At 55.5% G+C, this 15,415-nt stretch overlaps 1 protein-coding gene across 10 annotated transcripts in view; it reads left to right on the top strand.

Annotated features, from left to right (window-relative positions):
* CADM1 (cell adhesion molecule 1) overlaps window positions 1-15,415 on the top strand; it is a 126,897-nt gene that overhangs the window by 97,543 nt on the left and 13,939 nt on the right. For 5 of the 10 annotated variants that reach the window (XM_054176109.1, XM_054176110.1, XM_054176112.1 and 2 more), the window contains exons 7-8: window positions 1,682-1,854; window positions 5,595-5,666. In XM_054176109.1, the coding sequence (XP_054032084.1) occupies window positions 1,682-1,854; window positions 5,595-5,666 (245 nt within the window). The remainder of the gene's footprint in view (window positions 1-1,681; window positions 1,855-5,594; window positions 5,667-15,415) is intronic. The other 5 variants (XM_054176111.1, XM_054176113.1, XM_054176116.1 and 2 more) reach the window with 1 other exon arrangement.

Here is a 15,415-nt window from a genome sequence, read left to right as displayed (position 1 = left end):
CCCCTGTGCTCTCAGCTGGGAATTAATGACTGGGCTGCTTTGCTTTTCTTCCTTGCAGGCTCTGAGTAAGACACAGACCCTCAGACAGCTCCCGGCAGCACACCGCCGCACCTTGCCTGATGCCAGCCATGTGCTGGGGACCTGCTTATGTAGGGCACCTCACCTGTGCCTGGCAGGCAGGAGAAAACACAGAGTGAGAGGAGGGGCGGTGCTCAGCTCTGCCTTTGTGAGACAAAGAGATTTCACCCAGTCCTTTGCAGAGGGTTAGGAAGCAGGGGGAGGTGTCTCTGGTTAAACAAAGCCATTGCCCTGCAAAATCCGGCACCAAAAACGCTGGGGGAGGGAAGCTCAGAGGAGAACAAAGGAGCAGAGGTTTGTTAGATCAGACACAACCCCCCCGAGGACTGCGACAAAGCTGGGAGGCTCTCAAAACAGTCACTTTTAGGGCATCCAGGGTGAGACAGGTCCCTGAGAGGAGGCTGTGATGTAGCTCAGTGGAGTTGGACACCTGGGGACACCAGTCACAAATGGCCTTGTGCAAGGCACAGTCAGAAGTGGCAGAGCCCTCTCCACCCCCATCGAGGTTAAGCTGCAGTTCTCCCTTGAGAGCTGCTGCTGCCCAGGCCATGGCTTGTGTGCCAGTGGTGCAGGAGGAGAGCACCAAGCCCTGGTCTGAACCCAGAGGTCAGCTTTGTAGCAGGCAGCCGACAGCTGGGCTGTGGAAGCTTCAGGAGCTTGTCCATCCCAGCATCCTCTCCATTCCTCCCCTGGGCAGGAGGAGAGGCCTAAGCTAGGTGAGACCTGAGCAGCACTAGCTCCTAGTAAAGCCCAAGGTGCAGACCTTGGCACTGGGCAGGCTGAAAGCTGCCAGTGCTGCAGCAAGCTCCCCAGGTCCGAGCTCCCTGCCGGGGCACCCTCATGGATGCCTCTTTTTTCTTGCTGAGTAGCTGATCTGTCCCCTTCCTGCTGCTTAAAGGCTACACTAATAAATAAAAAACCCAAGAAAGGACCCCCCAGGCCCCTCAGTGCTCGCTGTCTGTGTTGGCTTTAACCAGAGGGTCCCTCCACCCCCAAACAACGCAGCCATGGTGCTGGAGCTGTCTCCGTTTGCAGAGTGGTGCAGGGCAGGAGCTGCCGGCTGGGGGCTGGGGGAGAGGAGCAAGGGGCCCCTCTCTAGCAACTGGAAGGCTCCTGGCGAGCAGCAGGTCCATGGCCTTGCTTTGGGGAGGGCTCAGGCTTGACCAAGAGGTGCTCCTTCTGCCACACACCATCCAGGTCTGCGCTCACCACTCCCTGCGGAGGCTCCCGGAGCCGCAGCCTCCAGGAGGTGCAGGCTCTGCTCTCTGAACAAGCGAATGATTAACCACTAATGAACTTTCTTCCTGCTTGCATTAGTGTTTTCAGACAAGTTAAGCTCTGGATACAGTTTCCTGTTTTGGGTTAAAATAAAGTTAAATTGAGGAAGCCTGACAGCATCTGGGCTTGAGTAGTGCAGAAAAAAAAACCAAACCAACCAAAACACAACCAAAAAACCCAAACCGACCCCCCCAAAAAGTCTGTGTTGTTTCTTTGCAGTTTTTCTTGGTTGGGGCTTTCTGTCTGTGGATGAACTTTTGAAGATGCCATCATTACCATAGGAAAAATAGTAATGTGACTGTTTCTTTTTCTCCCTCCTCTGTAGGCCTACGGACATGAGGTGGTTAAGAGTAGATGATGAGATGCCTCAACACGTTGTAGTGTCTGGTTCAAACCTTCTCATTAGTAACCTAAACAAAACAGATAATGGTACATACCGCTGTGAGGCTTCAAACGCGGTGGGGAAGTCCCATGCGGATTACATGCTGTTTGTATACGGTACGTGAGCACAACCCACCGGTCCTCGGCCCCACCCACCCCCCGCCGCGCCCCCGCCGCGGCCACCACCGCGGCCGCCCCCGCGGGCACCGCCGCGGCCACCGCCGGCTTGGCGCGAGGGTCACAGGGAGCTCCGCTGCGCCGGGGCAGGGGCTGCAGAGCCCTCCCTCTGCCTCCCCACCTCTCGGTGCCCTGCATCGGGGGAGCTCCCTCCCGGGGAGCAGGGCGCGGGGGCTCGCCTCAGCCCTCACCTGCTGGTGGGGGGAGCCGAGGGAAGAGCCAGAGCAGGGGCACGGGGGGGAACTGCGAAGTTCTCTGGCCTGGCTGTCCTAGGACTTCTCTGATAACTCTTTCCTTTCAGTAACAGCTCCAGGCTCTGCAGCAATGTTCCAGGGTGGGGGGCAGGGGGACTCCATCTCTTTCATCAGCAAGTTAAACTCCCCAGGAGCCACCCAGGGGCCCCAGAGAATTACAAACCAGTAGAGGAACTGGGGGGATGCGATGCCTGCAGCCTGTGGCAGCTGAGCAGACCCCTCAGCACCTTCTCCAAGTGCCACTGAGTCACTGAGTTCCTGCTTTAACTCCCCAGTTCCTCTGCCTTGTTTTGCCACTGCTCCAGACCTCGTGCTCCTGGCACCAGGCACTGCACATCCTGAGGACTCAGCAGGCACTTGGAGAGAGCTCCCCCAGTTTAATGGCCTCGGGCTGCACATTTCAGCTCTGCCTGTTCAGAATGGGTATGGTGTGACTGGGCTGGGCTCGTGGTGGGCATTGCCTCCTGCTTGGATGGGACAGGAACTTGCTTGGGTGTGAAGTTCACTCCACCCACAGCTCTGCAGTCCAAATTCCCTCAGAGCAAGAGTTCCAACCCAGAGCAGCAGCTGGCATCTCCTGCCTGAGTGCCACTTGAAGCCCAGTCTTAGAAAGCTGCCCCAAGGCTGAAGATAATCAATGCCCAGCTCCAGCCTTGGTCTGCCACTTCAGACAGGTGGCTGTCTAGTTCCTGTAGCTCCCAGAGGCTCTGGGTCACAAAACGCAGCCAGGTGTGGTCATGGTGGAGAAATTTGTCTGCTCATGGTGTGAAATAATGCCTTGTTTACCTCGGTGCTTAAAGGAACTCCTGTGGGGGATGGAGGAGCTGGAAGAGGACATGGGCAGCTCCCCTGGGATGAAAACCAGGGAAGCCACTGCCATGAAGCAGCTGTAGATGAGCCAGTTTCAGCCCTTGTCTAGTTTCATGTACCTGTGCTGGCCTGTTGGGTGCTAGATGAGCCCTCACCACTGAGTGACCCGGGGCTGGAGATGGTGGGAACTCTCTCACTCATTACTCTGCTCTTGGGATGTGGGCAAGAACTTCCTCAGCACTGCTCCCCTCAGGTCACACCCACAGGGGGAGACCCAGACAGAGGTGCTGCTTCCCAGGGGGTGGGAAGCTCTGGCTCAGGCATCCAGCAGTTTTGGCCAGCTCATGGGGGGCTTCTCGTGGTCTGTCAGGAGCTCGTGGGCAGACCAGGGGCTTACATCCCATCGTGTCCAGTTTCTGCATGTTTGGGAGGGTCCTGCTAGGATCTGGCACTCTGGGCAGTGTAGAGAATCCTTTTAACTCTGAAAGGAAAAGGGGAAAGTGCAGAGGTGTTGGTGTGGAGGCTGCAGTTGGGCTGTGGCCACCATCTGAAGCCTGCTGTACAGAACCCAGCAGGAGCTGAAGGAGCTTCTGCTGCTCACAGGAAGGGTGCTAGGCTCACCCCACTCTTCGTTCAGTGGGAAGCATTCATCCCTCCAGCCTGTGGCACCTGCTGCCACCCATCAAAGATCACAGCAGCTCTGGGTCTGTGCCCCTGCAGATGCTTCTGTAGGCAGTGTGGTGCTGGGAGGAGATCTCACCACACATCTGGGAGCACCTCGCTGCTGGACAGCATAGGGCTGCCCCAAGTCACCTTAGGTTCAAAACTGGGGGAGGTGTAGACACAGCCCCTCCACACCTGAGGTGCTGTAGGGAAGCAGCCATAGCCCCAGCAGGGCCAAGGTCTGACCCATGCCCAGAAGAAGCAAGGGTGACATTGCCACAGCCAGGGGACAGCTCTGCACTCCAATGCTTTTATGTGCAAATGGCTTCCAGCAGCTTGCAGAATAACCACTGCTGAGCTGTGCTTAACCTGCCTCTGCCTGCACCTGGTGTAAGGAGCCCTCAGCACAGTCACACCCAAAACACCTCAGCTGGTCCAGTGCCTTCCACACCTTTCCTCCTCACAGGAGTGGGTGAGCAGAACTGCACAGTGAGCACAGCATGGCCTGGCTGTGCCTTGTGTTGAGGGAGAGTCCCTAGCACTGTCCTGGGCAGGTCGAGGTTCAGGGACCTTCTGCCCCTGGTTCTGCTGTGCTTCAGCTGTTCCATCTCCACTGGAGCTCCTCAGGAGCTCTGTGTGCTTTGAGTGAGCAAGAAGTGTCCTGTCCAAAGTGCAGGGACTGGGATGCTCCAGGTGTAGGGGGGGACAGGAGGCACTCACGATGTGCCTATACATAAGCTCCACAGCGAAGCCAACGCTGGGGTGAAGCTTCTTAACTTTGAGGAAGTTTCATGGAAGATAATAAAGGTGCAGCCTATAATTAAAGTTCAGCTGTCTTAATTAGGGAATCTGAGAGAGCTGGCTTGGAGATAAAAGAGTAGCAGATGTCTCCGTGATGAGACGTTGACATGAGATAGAGGAAACCTAAAATCAAAAGCCCATGAAATGTTTCATGCTCCATTATTGCCGAACGAAGCTGCAGTTCAAAGTCTCCCTGACTGCTTAGCGCATTCAGTTTGATCATCTGGGCACTGAAACACACTTCTGCCTTCACATCTTCTCCTATCCACCTTCTCCTGCCCAGGCGTTTGATGGGGACGTGCCCCTGTTCGTAAGATAAATGCCCTTGAAGAGCAGCAGCCTGAGGGCTCAGCAGGTCAAGCACGTCCGAGGAGTGGCTATCAGCCAGAGAGGAGACCTCAGAGTCCCTGATGCCCTCATGGCCAAGCCAAGAGCCTTCTGCTGGCAGGGTCAGACAAACAGGGACTTGGGTTTTCAATAAGAGCTCCTGGAGCAGGTCCTCAAGCCCTGAGATCGGCGTTTGGTCCCCATCTGTGTTCGTGAGGTAGCTCTCAGCATTCTGCCGCTGCTGGGCTTGGATAGGGGAGGACCAGTGGAGTTTGGAGCCCTGGGCAGACAGGCAGGAAGACAGACAGACAGACAGACAGACACTGATGTGCAGTTAGGCACAGTGGGGCCCCCCACAGCCTCCCCCTGGGTTTTCCCCTGCACAGGCAGGAAGCCAGCAAAGCTCCCCTGTGTCTCTGTCCGTGTGCCCTGGTCTCTGTGTGGAAAGCGTGCAGTTTATTTTCCTTGTGCCTCTCCCATCCCATCTCTCTCTCATTGACTAATTTGTGCTGGGTTTGATTTGTTTTGGTTCCTTTGTTTTTTTAATCATTTTTTTTAAGCTGTGGAAGGCCAAAGGGGGAGAGCTTTGGGGCCAGACTCCCCAGCTGCCACTGGCAGCCATGCCCAGCAGCTGGGGGCCTGTCCCACTGTCCTTAAAGCCAGCTGGGCAGCCACCACCTGGCTTTAGGGCAGGAACGGTGCCTGCCAGCCGAGCTGCTTCTTAGCCTCCTTGTTTTCCTCTGATCACAGTTGAGCTGCTGTTGTGTTCTGCTTGGTTTTTCTTAATTTGCTTTTTTATTATTTTCCTTTTTATATTTTATCCAGATCCCCCCACAACTATCCCTCCTCCCACAACAACCACCACCACTACCACCACCATCCCTACCACCATCACAGGTATGGTACCTTCATAACCATTGGAAATGTCCTGAATGTTTATTGTCTTTTGTGTATGTAAGCAGAGCATGAAGCCTGGGGAAAAACAGCAAACAGGTCACCTGCATTGTCCCTTTTTGACTCTCTACCCCGCCAGGGGACAGCTGAGTCCTGGCCTGTGGTGCAGGGTGGGATGCTCCCCACTGCCACGGTCCCTGGAGCAGGGAGCTGCCGTGGCACAGAACGCTCTCAGCTCTGTCCTGGTGCCTAACGTTGGCTGCTTCCAAACCGAGGGCACAAACGGCCTCACAGCTCCTCTGATGTGGGCAGTGGTCTCAAACCCCTCAGGACCAAGTTCTGAGCCGTTTCTACCTGGGAGCAGAAAGTTTGGTCTTCAGTCGCTGAACTCACTCTGGGACTCCAGGTGCTCCTTCGCCCCCTCTGCAGCCCTCCCCGTCCTGTCCCAGAGCAGCAAATCCCCCCAGGCCTTTTTTACTGAACTGAACACCATCTGTAGGACCCTTTTTGAGGAGCTGGCTTTTAGCCTCCTGAGGTTTTCCCTCTCTTGTGAGAAGAGAGGAGTAAAAGCCAGCAGCTGGTCACGAGCCACCTCTCTTTCCCACACATCCACCATGCTCCTGCACTCGACCTGACTCTCTCCAGGCACAGGGAACCCTTTCTGATTTGTTTGTAACCATTTGCATTGCCATTTTCCTGCTCTTCTGTTTCAACTGCTGCTTGTGCTCCTGCTTTGCTTTGCTTTGTTTTTTGGAGGCAGAGGTGACAAACGGAAGGTGGGGATGGACCATTGACTAGCTAATGGCACCACCTTTACTGTGGCTGTAAACCCTCCCCTGTGGAAATGCCTTCACCTTTGATTTGCTTTTATGAGGTTGCTCAGCTGACTCTACCTGGCCTGCCCAGGGCATTTTGTGGCTTCTTTCCTCCTGAGGTTTGTGCAGCCGAGTCAGGCGCAGCTGGCACGGACACGCAGTCGAAGCCCTCCTGCCGAGGTGCCTCACCATGCGCCGCCTGCCATCCACCATCCAGCCCTTGCCATTCTCTGCCTTCCTCTTTTCAGGTGCTTGTCAGTAAAGCCGACCTCCAGGCACCCACGTTTGGATGCTTGAGCCACCCTCCCACTGTCCCATGTCACGGTGTGGTTGCTCTGTTTCAGTTCTGGTTTCAGCTTCCCTTCCAGAGCAGGGCTGGGGCTGACCAAAGCCTCCCTGCCAGCCGCTGGGGAGCAGCTCTGTGCACTGGGGCTGGGCTGAGCAGGGTGCAGTTGGTTCTCTTTTATTCCATGGTGACCTGCAGCTGCTTTCTGTGGACAGGGCAAGGCTCATGGGAAGAATTTCCCCTGGTGCTCAACTGCCCCTGCCTAGTTTAGTTTGGTGCCTGCACAGGTTAACCATGCTCCTTTTCCTGGCACTATTCCCAGCCTGGCACATCAGGGATCTCCCCAGGACTGGTGTCCGAAGCATGTGCTCTCCTTAGCTGTTGCTGGAGGCTCACAGCCTGTGGTTGCTGGCAATAAAAAAGGGGTTGTGGTTTGCTCCTCTGCTGCTGTGAGCTGTCAGTAGCCTCTGGCTTGGAGGCTCCCCCACCTGCTTTGTTGGCTTTCTCCTGGGAAGCATGAGGGGAGGGGGGTGGCTCCTGAAGTCAGAGATGGCTACTGCAGGCCTCCTGCCCAAGACAATGTCAAGGGTGGCTGTGGGCTGGCTGCTGCAGTGGCATTGCCTGGGTTTGGCAGCAGCCCTGCAGGGTTTCTGCCTTGCTGATGATGCCCAAGAGCTGCTCAGCAACCTCACAGCTACAGCTGGGTGCTGCTTCCTGGTTCTGTCTGTAGCTGTACCGAATCACTCTTGACATCCTGCTCCAGGTTTGCTTTGTACAGGGAGCTGAAGGGATGATGATCTTCCAGGAGGGGAGGACCTTCTAGTGTGACATTTTCCTTCTCTTGACTTTCCATCAGAGCAAACCATTGCCCTGAGGATCAGCACTGCCCTCTACAAGGGTGCTGCCCCACAGGGAGCTACAATTGCATTGGGAGAGGGTTAGAGGCCCACCAAGATGTACTGGGCAGCAGCTCTTTGTTTTCTGTACAGGCAGAACTGTCTCTTGCTTTTCTCTCAGCCTAGCAGAAGGACCTCGGGATCAGGGGCATGTGGCTGTCCTGCAGTTTTTTCTCCCCTTTGTTTGCAGTGATGGAGGATCTGAAACCCAAAGTTTGCTGACTTATTGCTGGCAAACCCAGGTGGGTCTCCACTGCCTCCTCAGTGCCTTTCTGTGTTGGCTCTGGACTGCTGGAGAGGTCAGAAATGTGCTGAGACCAGAAGGTGGTCACTGCTTCCAGCAGTTCTGCTCACCATGCGTAGGAAGGGGAGAAGCTGATGCTGATCAGAGGCATTTCTGTGTTCCTCACTGACACCCATCTAAGGCTGAGTCTTCTTGATGTGTCCTCACATCTTCTGCCCACAATTCCACCTGCTTGTCGCACAAAGGGCAGCTGAGGCCTCTCCTGCTCTGCGCAGCCACTGGCACGTGGTTGTTTTCCAGCCAGCAGCCAGGCAGTGGGGAGCTGCAGAAACTTCTGCTCTGCAGGAGCCAAGAGACTTCATAGCTGGGAAAAACGAGGTCAAATTAACATAATCTCTGGGATGACACCACCCAGGAGAGCTGGAACACTGTAGAGCCTCTGGAGACACTGATACCTGAGCGGCACAAGACCTCAGTGGCAGACACAGAGGTGTTCCTTCTGGCAGCTGGCTGTGAGCTGTCTGCCAGCCAGCTGGGCTGGATACCAGTCCTTAGGGTGAGGGGGACTGGAAATTGCTTTATTTTGCCTTTTCCCCCCCAATTTCTCCTATGATTCTGGCCTCCTTCATGTCCCCTGAAGCTGTGAGTAGTTGCAAAGCGTTGTCTGGTTTTAATGTTAAAGGGAGACCTGCCCTGACCCAGCTTCTCTGCCCAAAGCTCAGGCTGTAGCTGTTCTGTCATCTCCAGCAGCTGCCCCCAGGAAATGACATTCTTGGGAGTCCTTCTGAGTTACAGGAGATAACTCCTGGGTTCATTTTCCCCAACTAAAACCAACAGAGCAATCTCAAAGGGCTGTGCTGGCTATCCCAGGAGCCTGGTAAGTGACTCCTCTGGTCCAGGCTCTGTCGACAGACAGCTTTTTCCCTTGCTTACCTGCAGCATTTCTGCTCCAAATACATTCTGATGTGACATGGAGATGCCATCCTGTGCCAGGGAGTGCTGATAGCTGCTCAGGAGGCTCACAAATGGGAGCAGACAGGCACTGCCATGTTCAGCGTGGTGCTAGGCCTCCATGCTCACAGGGTGCTCTGTGCTCCCCAGTGTGCTCCAGTCCCTTTCCAGACCTACCCAAGTCCATGCCCAGGGTGAAGGTTCCCTTTGTCAGCCTCCCTTGCTTGGCATGTCCAAATCCTGGATTGGTGCTGCTTGGCTGGGGAGCTGCTCAATGGCCCTTCTGCAGGCTGCAGTTCTCATCAGCAGAGGCAAGGAAAGCTCTGTGTGACTTGAGGGCATCCAGAAGCCAGCGAGCTCCTGAGCAGCAGCTGCTAAATGATGCTGAGGCTGAAGATCACATCTTGACCAGGGTCATGTCGTAGCTGAGCTCTCTTGGCCCATGCTGGGTGGGGGCAGAGGGCTCTGTCTCTGTGTGGCAGAGGCCAGCCAGATGCCAGCTCTGGGCACCCCATTAGAAAGCACACTTCTGTGTCATCTTGGCCCCCTCAGAAATAATAACGTGGGAATCTGAAGTTTTTGAGAAGAAAGAGGGTAGCAGGTCCTCAAAGCTTGGATTCATATGCTGGAAAGCTTCCAGATGAGGAAAAAGGTGCTTTGTGTCTTCAGTGGAGCTTTGGTCCAGCCCAGGTGCAGCTGCTTGTCGCAGTCCCAGCGCTGCAGGGGCTGCATTCCAGCAGGAGTCTGCAAAGGTGATGGTGGAAAGGATGCAGGGCCAGGCATTGCTCACTTGCCCTGCAGCTGGTGTGGCAGGTGAAGATGCAGTGTGGGGAGGACTCAGGTGCTGGGTACCCACAGGACCCAGCTTTGCACCCCCCAGGGGCAGCCAGGGTGCTGCTGGCTCGGGGTGGGCAGAGCATTTGCTGCCCGTTAGATCAAGCTGGGAGGGTGGGGGCCAGCTCCAGCCTGCTTGGCTGGGCCCATTCCAGCCCCCTCCCCCCAGTGCCTGCTGCCAGCACAGAGGGGCTCAGCCCTGTGGTTCCCTCCCCTGAATTTCTTTATAGTTTAACTTCTGCTTTCTGCCAGAGCTTTACAGAAGCTTTACAGAATGAACCAGGTTGGAAAAGACCTCTGGGATCATCCAGTCCAACCTCTCACCCAGCACCATCTGATCAACCCAACCATGGCACCAAGTGCCTCATCCAGGCTCTTCCTAAACACTTCCAGGGATGGTGACTCCACCACCTCCCTGGGCAGCACATCCCAAGGGCCAATCTCTCTTTCTGGGAAGAATGTCTTCCTAGCACCCAGCCTGAACTGCAGAATTGTTTTAGAATCATAGAACTGTTGGGGTTGGAGGGGACCCCAAGGATCATCCAGTTCCAACCCCCCTGCCACGGGCAGGGACCCCTCACACTAGATCAGGTTGCTCACAGCCACATCCAGCCTCATCTTAAAAACTCCCAGGGATGAGGCTTCCACCCCCTCCCTGGGTAAACTATTCCAGTCTCTCACCACCCTCATGGGGAAGAACTTCATCCTGACAGCCAACCTCAATCTACCCATTTCTAGTTTTTTCCATTCCCCCTAATCCTATTGTTGCCTGACACCCTAGAAGTCCCTCACCTGCCCCATTTTGCCCCTTGTTCCCCTCAAAACCCACAGCACCTGGGCTCTGCTGGAGTCTCCTCCCACCCCAGGTGTGGCCACTTTGCCCTCCCCACCCACTCCCCTATTTATTCCCCACCAGGAAGGGCAGCAGCCCTAAGCTGAGCCCCTCGGGGCTGGAGGATCCTCCTCTCATCTCAGGTGAGTGCCCACAGCGCACACTGGGTGATGGTGGTGGTGACACAAAGGCCGGGGGGCCTGGTGGCCCCCCGGCTGTTAGGGCCAACACTGGTGACTCTTCCAACCCTACTCCAATCCCCTCCACGGGTGCTGGTGGGGCTGAGCTCTGGGTGCTGCCTTGGCTGGGTGAGGCTCTTGCCCCTGGCTGTGGGATGGCTGCAGAAGTGCTGGTGGGGGAGCAGGAGCTGTTTAGGCAGGGGGGAGGATGGTAGGGGAGAGCAGGAGCTGTTTAGGCAGGGGGGAGGATGGTAGGGGAGAGCAGGAGCTGTTTAGTCAGATGATATTAGGCTAATTACACTGCTTTGACCTAGAGGCCACTTGAGTTTGCTCTCTCATCACTTTGTGCCTCACTTACAGACCATTTTTTCCCCCTGACTGCTCTCTTTCAGGATAAGAAAGGAAGGGAGGCAGGGCCCTCCAATGGGGCAGTTACTAACACATAACTGAGTTGCAGTTGTCCCTGCTCGCTGCAGAGGGGTTGGACTAGATGAGCTTTAGTGGTCCCTCCCCACCCAAACCCTCCTGTGGTCCCACGTAGCTGTCATGCTAAGCACCCACAGCATGGCTGTGTTCAGAGAATCCTCTGCTGCACAGCCCTGGTGAAATGCCAGGTTAATTTGGAGGTGATGCTGCACCCTGTGACATCTTCTTCCAGGTTGTGACCACCTTAAAGGCAATAAAGGAAGAGAGGGCAGCTGACAGGCTTGTTACAGAGAGTAAAATGAAATTAAATCAACTCAAACTCAGACTCTTAGTACCATGGGCAGCCAGCAGCAGGCACAGCACTGTCACAGCTGCTCTTAGTGCTGGTGACACAGTGCCAGCGGTGCAGAAACCATCATCTACCTGGGTAGGAAGCCTGACTTGAGGAGAGTGAGGGCAGGGGGAGTTGGGGAGAGGAACTGCCCTCTCTCAGGTGACACAGTCTGGCTGTGGGTGGAACCCCAGGGTGGTCAGGTCTTGCATAGGGTCTGTAGGATGCCTGGCAGCAGGGTGGGTGGCACCCTCTGAACCCAAGGGCTTCGTGGTCTCAGCAGAGGTGGGAGTGAACTCTGCCCACAGAGCACATTGGTGGCTGCTGCAGGTAGGTCTGATGTCCACCAGGTCAGGGTGGAAGCCCAAATCCTCCCAGGACATGCCAAGGTGTAGCCAGAGCTGGGCACTAATTCTGGAGTGTTTCTGCTCCTGTCACACACAGCTGCCACCCAGACTGGGATTGCTTTGGTGGAGTGTCTGACCCACAAGTCAAACAGTCTCAGGTGCAGCACAAAGGCTCCCAGCACAAGCTGGAGCTGCTCATGAGCAGCATCATGGAGCAGCATCATGCGAAGTGCCTTTCCCCATCCTGAGGAGTGGTTAGCAAGGGAGGGCAGGGCTCTGCCTTTGCACCCTGCAGGCCTTTGGGGCACCTTTGCCCCTCGGGCTGCCCTCAGGATGTCATGGAGAGATGACATCTCTGCTCTGTTCTGCAAGTGTGTGTTCTGTGAGGCTTTCATGAGCCCCAGGGACCTGGAACAAAGCAGAAGCCCTCTCTGTGGTACCGCAGGGTGGTCCCAAGGCTGCTGGAAACAGCTCGTTCTGCTGCAGGCTGAGGACTAATTACAGCCAGGTGTGAAGGACACAGCCTGCCACAGTCCACAAACAGTTTGAAGTTGGAGAGAATGCATTTGAAAAGAGGAGGAGGCTGAGGGATGGAGCTCAGAACTTGAGTAAAGGCTGCCCAGATGCCTTCATGCTGTGACCCTCTTGAGTCTGTGTGAGTGCTCCTGTGGCTGCCTCAGGAGGTGCTGAGTGCCTGAGGCTTGCTCAGCTGGCACCACCTGCATCTCAAGGCCATGTGTGTTGGTGTCTTCATTCCAGGGCTGGCCACTCTAAACCCTGTTCTTGAGACAAGGGCTGAAAAGAAGTCCCACATAAGCAACTTCCTGCAGCTTCTTTGAGGCCAATACTTCTCTGCTTGGAGCTCTCCTGTAGTTCTCAACCAGCCCCCTGGTGAATTTCTGTGCACCTCGACTGAAAGCCCACTGCATTGCTTTACTCCTCCCAGTCCAGAACCTTTTGTTCTCTTCCTGATGAGAACCAAGGAGAGAAGCCTTTGTCTTAAGATGGGGAAGTGCCTCATGGAGCCTCTTTATGTGCTTCTCTTGTCCCCTCTGCTTTGCTGCACCTTTTTCCAGCACCTACTTACACTGTAAGTGAGGCATCAGCTTCCCCTGGTTGCACGGCTGCTCCTCACACTGATGGCTCTGCACCAGAGCAGTGCTTTGGAGTGATGGCAAAGTCCTGCATGAGCTTCATTCAGCCTCAGTTAGGTCAGGAGCTTATCAAGGGCTTTCTTCTTCCAGGCTGTGGGGCAGCAGGCCCTCCTCTGGGGTCTGGCCCTGAGCCTGGCTGTTCACCAAAGGGAGCAGAGGTCCACAGTGCGTAGTGGAGCTCAGGGCAGTGGTTGGGAGTTGTCTTGGCAGCAGCACAGCAGGGCTGAGCCAGGCAGGGTTTGGTGTCCACAGGGCTTGACCTGGGGTCCTTCATCCCACCCCAAAGCAGCAGTGATGATTTCTCTCCCTCCTTGTGGTTGTGTGCCTGTGGTGGGGGCGTTCCTGGCTTCCCCTTAACGTGAGACTATTCCTCTCGGGAGCACTGTGCGTGTCCAACCCCTCTTCTGAGAGAGGCCTCGAGGACTGAGGACTTCCCCAGAGCTGTGGCTAACCTTTAACCGGTCTGTGTTTCCTCCTGCACCCATCCAAACCATTTGCTAATCATAACTTTGTCATTCCAGCTGCAGCCAACATCTTGTTTGACTTGGATCTGTGTCCGCACTTACAACCGCTTGAGAACTTGGTTTGTGTAACCTGTTGGTCTCTGTCCCCAGCCGGGGAAGCGAGATGCACTGTGCAGGTCCCACTCTCTCCTGACCAATGTCTCTTCCAGCACCTGAACTCGAGTTTGCTTTCAGCAGAGTCTCTACTCAGTGCAAAAGCTGATGTCACTTTTCTTGTTGCAGGAAGGCAGCAAATTGAGGCTCTTTATTGATGCTGTCTCAGGAGTTAATGGTTGGGTTTGCAGCCCTTCCTAAGCAGCAGCTTTCCCCCCACCTTCACCACCATTTTCCCCTTCACCATTTGCTTGGTTAAAGCAGGGCAACACTGGGGGCTGGCTGCCCAGACACACAGGCAGGTCCTGCTCCTGTTCTCCTCCTGGCTTGGGAAGGAAGGCTTGAGAAGGCTTTCCTCTTAGCCTCCAACACAGCTCCCAGCAGGAGAACAAGCACAGGCACCTTGCAGCAGGGGTAGGTTTGGCCAAGAGGAGAGCAGCAGCTCCTGGCAGTGGGAGCAGGCTGCTGGTGGCTGGAGAGTTTGTTGTGCCAACCTGGGTGCAGTGGGTAAAATTGTGCAGGGGTTCTCCGTTGTGCTTTCTCACTGAAGCATGTAGAGCTTGTACCTGTAAGTATCGTGTACTCCTTGTATGATTCTTGTCCTCACTGCTGCTGCAGAAATCCAGACCCTGGGCTGCCCTCAGCTAAATTGCCAAGGGACAGCTCCTCCTGTGCCCACTGCTGGCTCCAAAGGTGCCAGAGGACTGCTGGTCCCAGGCCCCTCTTGGCAGCATGGGGACAGGGGGGTATGCCGGCAGGTCTGTCACTGCTGCCAAACCCAAGCTCGGGGCTGCTCTGCAGGGACAGGCAGCAGAGCCCCTCTGGACACTCCCTCTGTGCTTTTACTCCTTTAAACATTGCCTGCTCCAAGCCAGGGCTCAGCTGTGGGTCCTGGGGTGTCTGCAGGGATTGCAGGGCTACAGCTGAGCTGTGAGGAGCCTGCCCAGCACCACCACAGGTGAAGAGGAGATAGGTTCCAGTGCTTCAAAAAGTAGCCATTGGATAATGAGAACAGCCCTGGCCTGGAGCTCCTGGTGTGCAGGAGACAGCGCAGGGCACAGTCAGGAAAAGCCTTCAGGTTTGGGTCAGTCTAACACTGCCTGTTGCAAGCATCTTGAGGAACTGAAGCATCACCCTGTGGGCAAGGCAGCAGCCCCTGAGAGGCTTCCAGTGGTTTATAGCCTGTGGAGTAAAGTCAGCTCCAGACTCTGGCCCCAGCTGCCTGATGTGTTTGAACTGCCAGCGGCTGTTAACCGGTTCGTGGCTGCGGCAGAGGCAGTGCAGTGTCTGCGTTATGAGAAGGTTTTCTAGACCAGAAGCCTGATGCAGCCTCCCAGAGCCTGGCTTTGGGGTGGCCATGGGGAGCTGCTCACACCCTCAGTTCCAGAGGGGAGATTTTGGGCAGTCTGCTCCTTTTTAGCTTGGCACCTGTCAGAGGCTGTGCCAGCAGGTTCTCTGCCGTGGGTGAAGGAAGAGGAGGAGGGCTGTGGGGAGAATCAGGTCCCGGCCCCAGGGCTGTGGCGAAGGCAATGTTTGAATGAGTAAAAACTCTCCTCCAAGTGTCAGCTCCTTGTCCTGGTCCTGAGCTTCTGGTTTGGTCTGTGCCAACGCGAGCGCTGGTGCAGGTGTGCTCCCCGTGCCCTGCTCCCCTGACTTTGCAACCACCAGGGCAAGGTCCTGGCGAAGAGAGTCCAGCCCCTGTTTTCCTCAGGCTCATAGCTTCTGAACCGGAGGCATGTCTTCTAAACAGTGCAACTCACTTCAAATGCTTTTTGCCTTTCATTTGATTATTGCTTGTCACGCAATGTTCTTTGAAAGCTTGCTCATATATTATCTGTTC

Source organism: Dryobates pubescens, chromosome 34, assembly GCF_014839835.1.
Source record: "Dryobates pubescens isolate bDryPub1 chromosome 34, bDryPub1.pri, whole genome shotgun sequence".
NCBI classification, from domain to species: domain Eukaryota; kingdom Metazoa; phylum Chordata; class Aves; order Piciformes; family Picidae; genus Dryobates; species Dryobates pubescens.
Note: the sequence above shows the minus strand (reverse complement) of the source record. Positions and strands in the feature narration are given on the sequence as shown.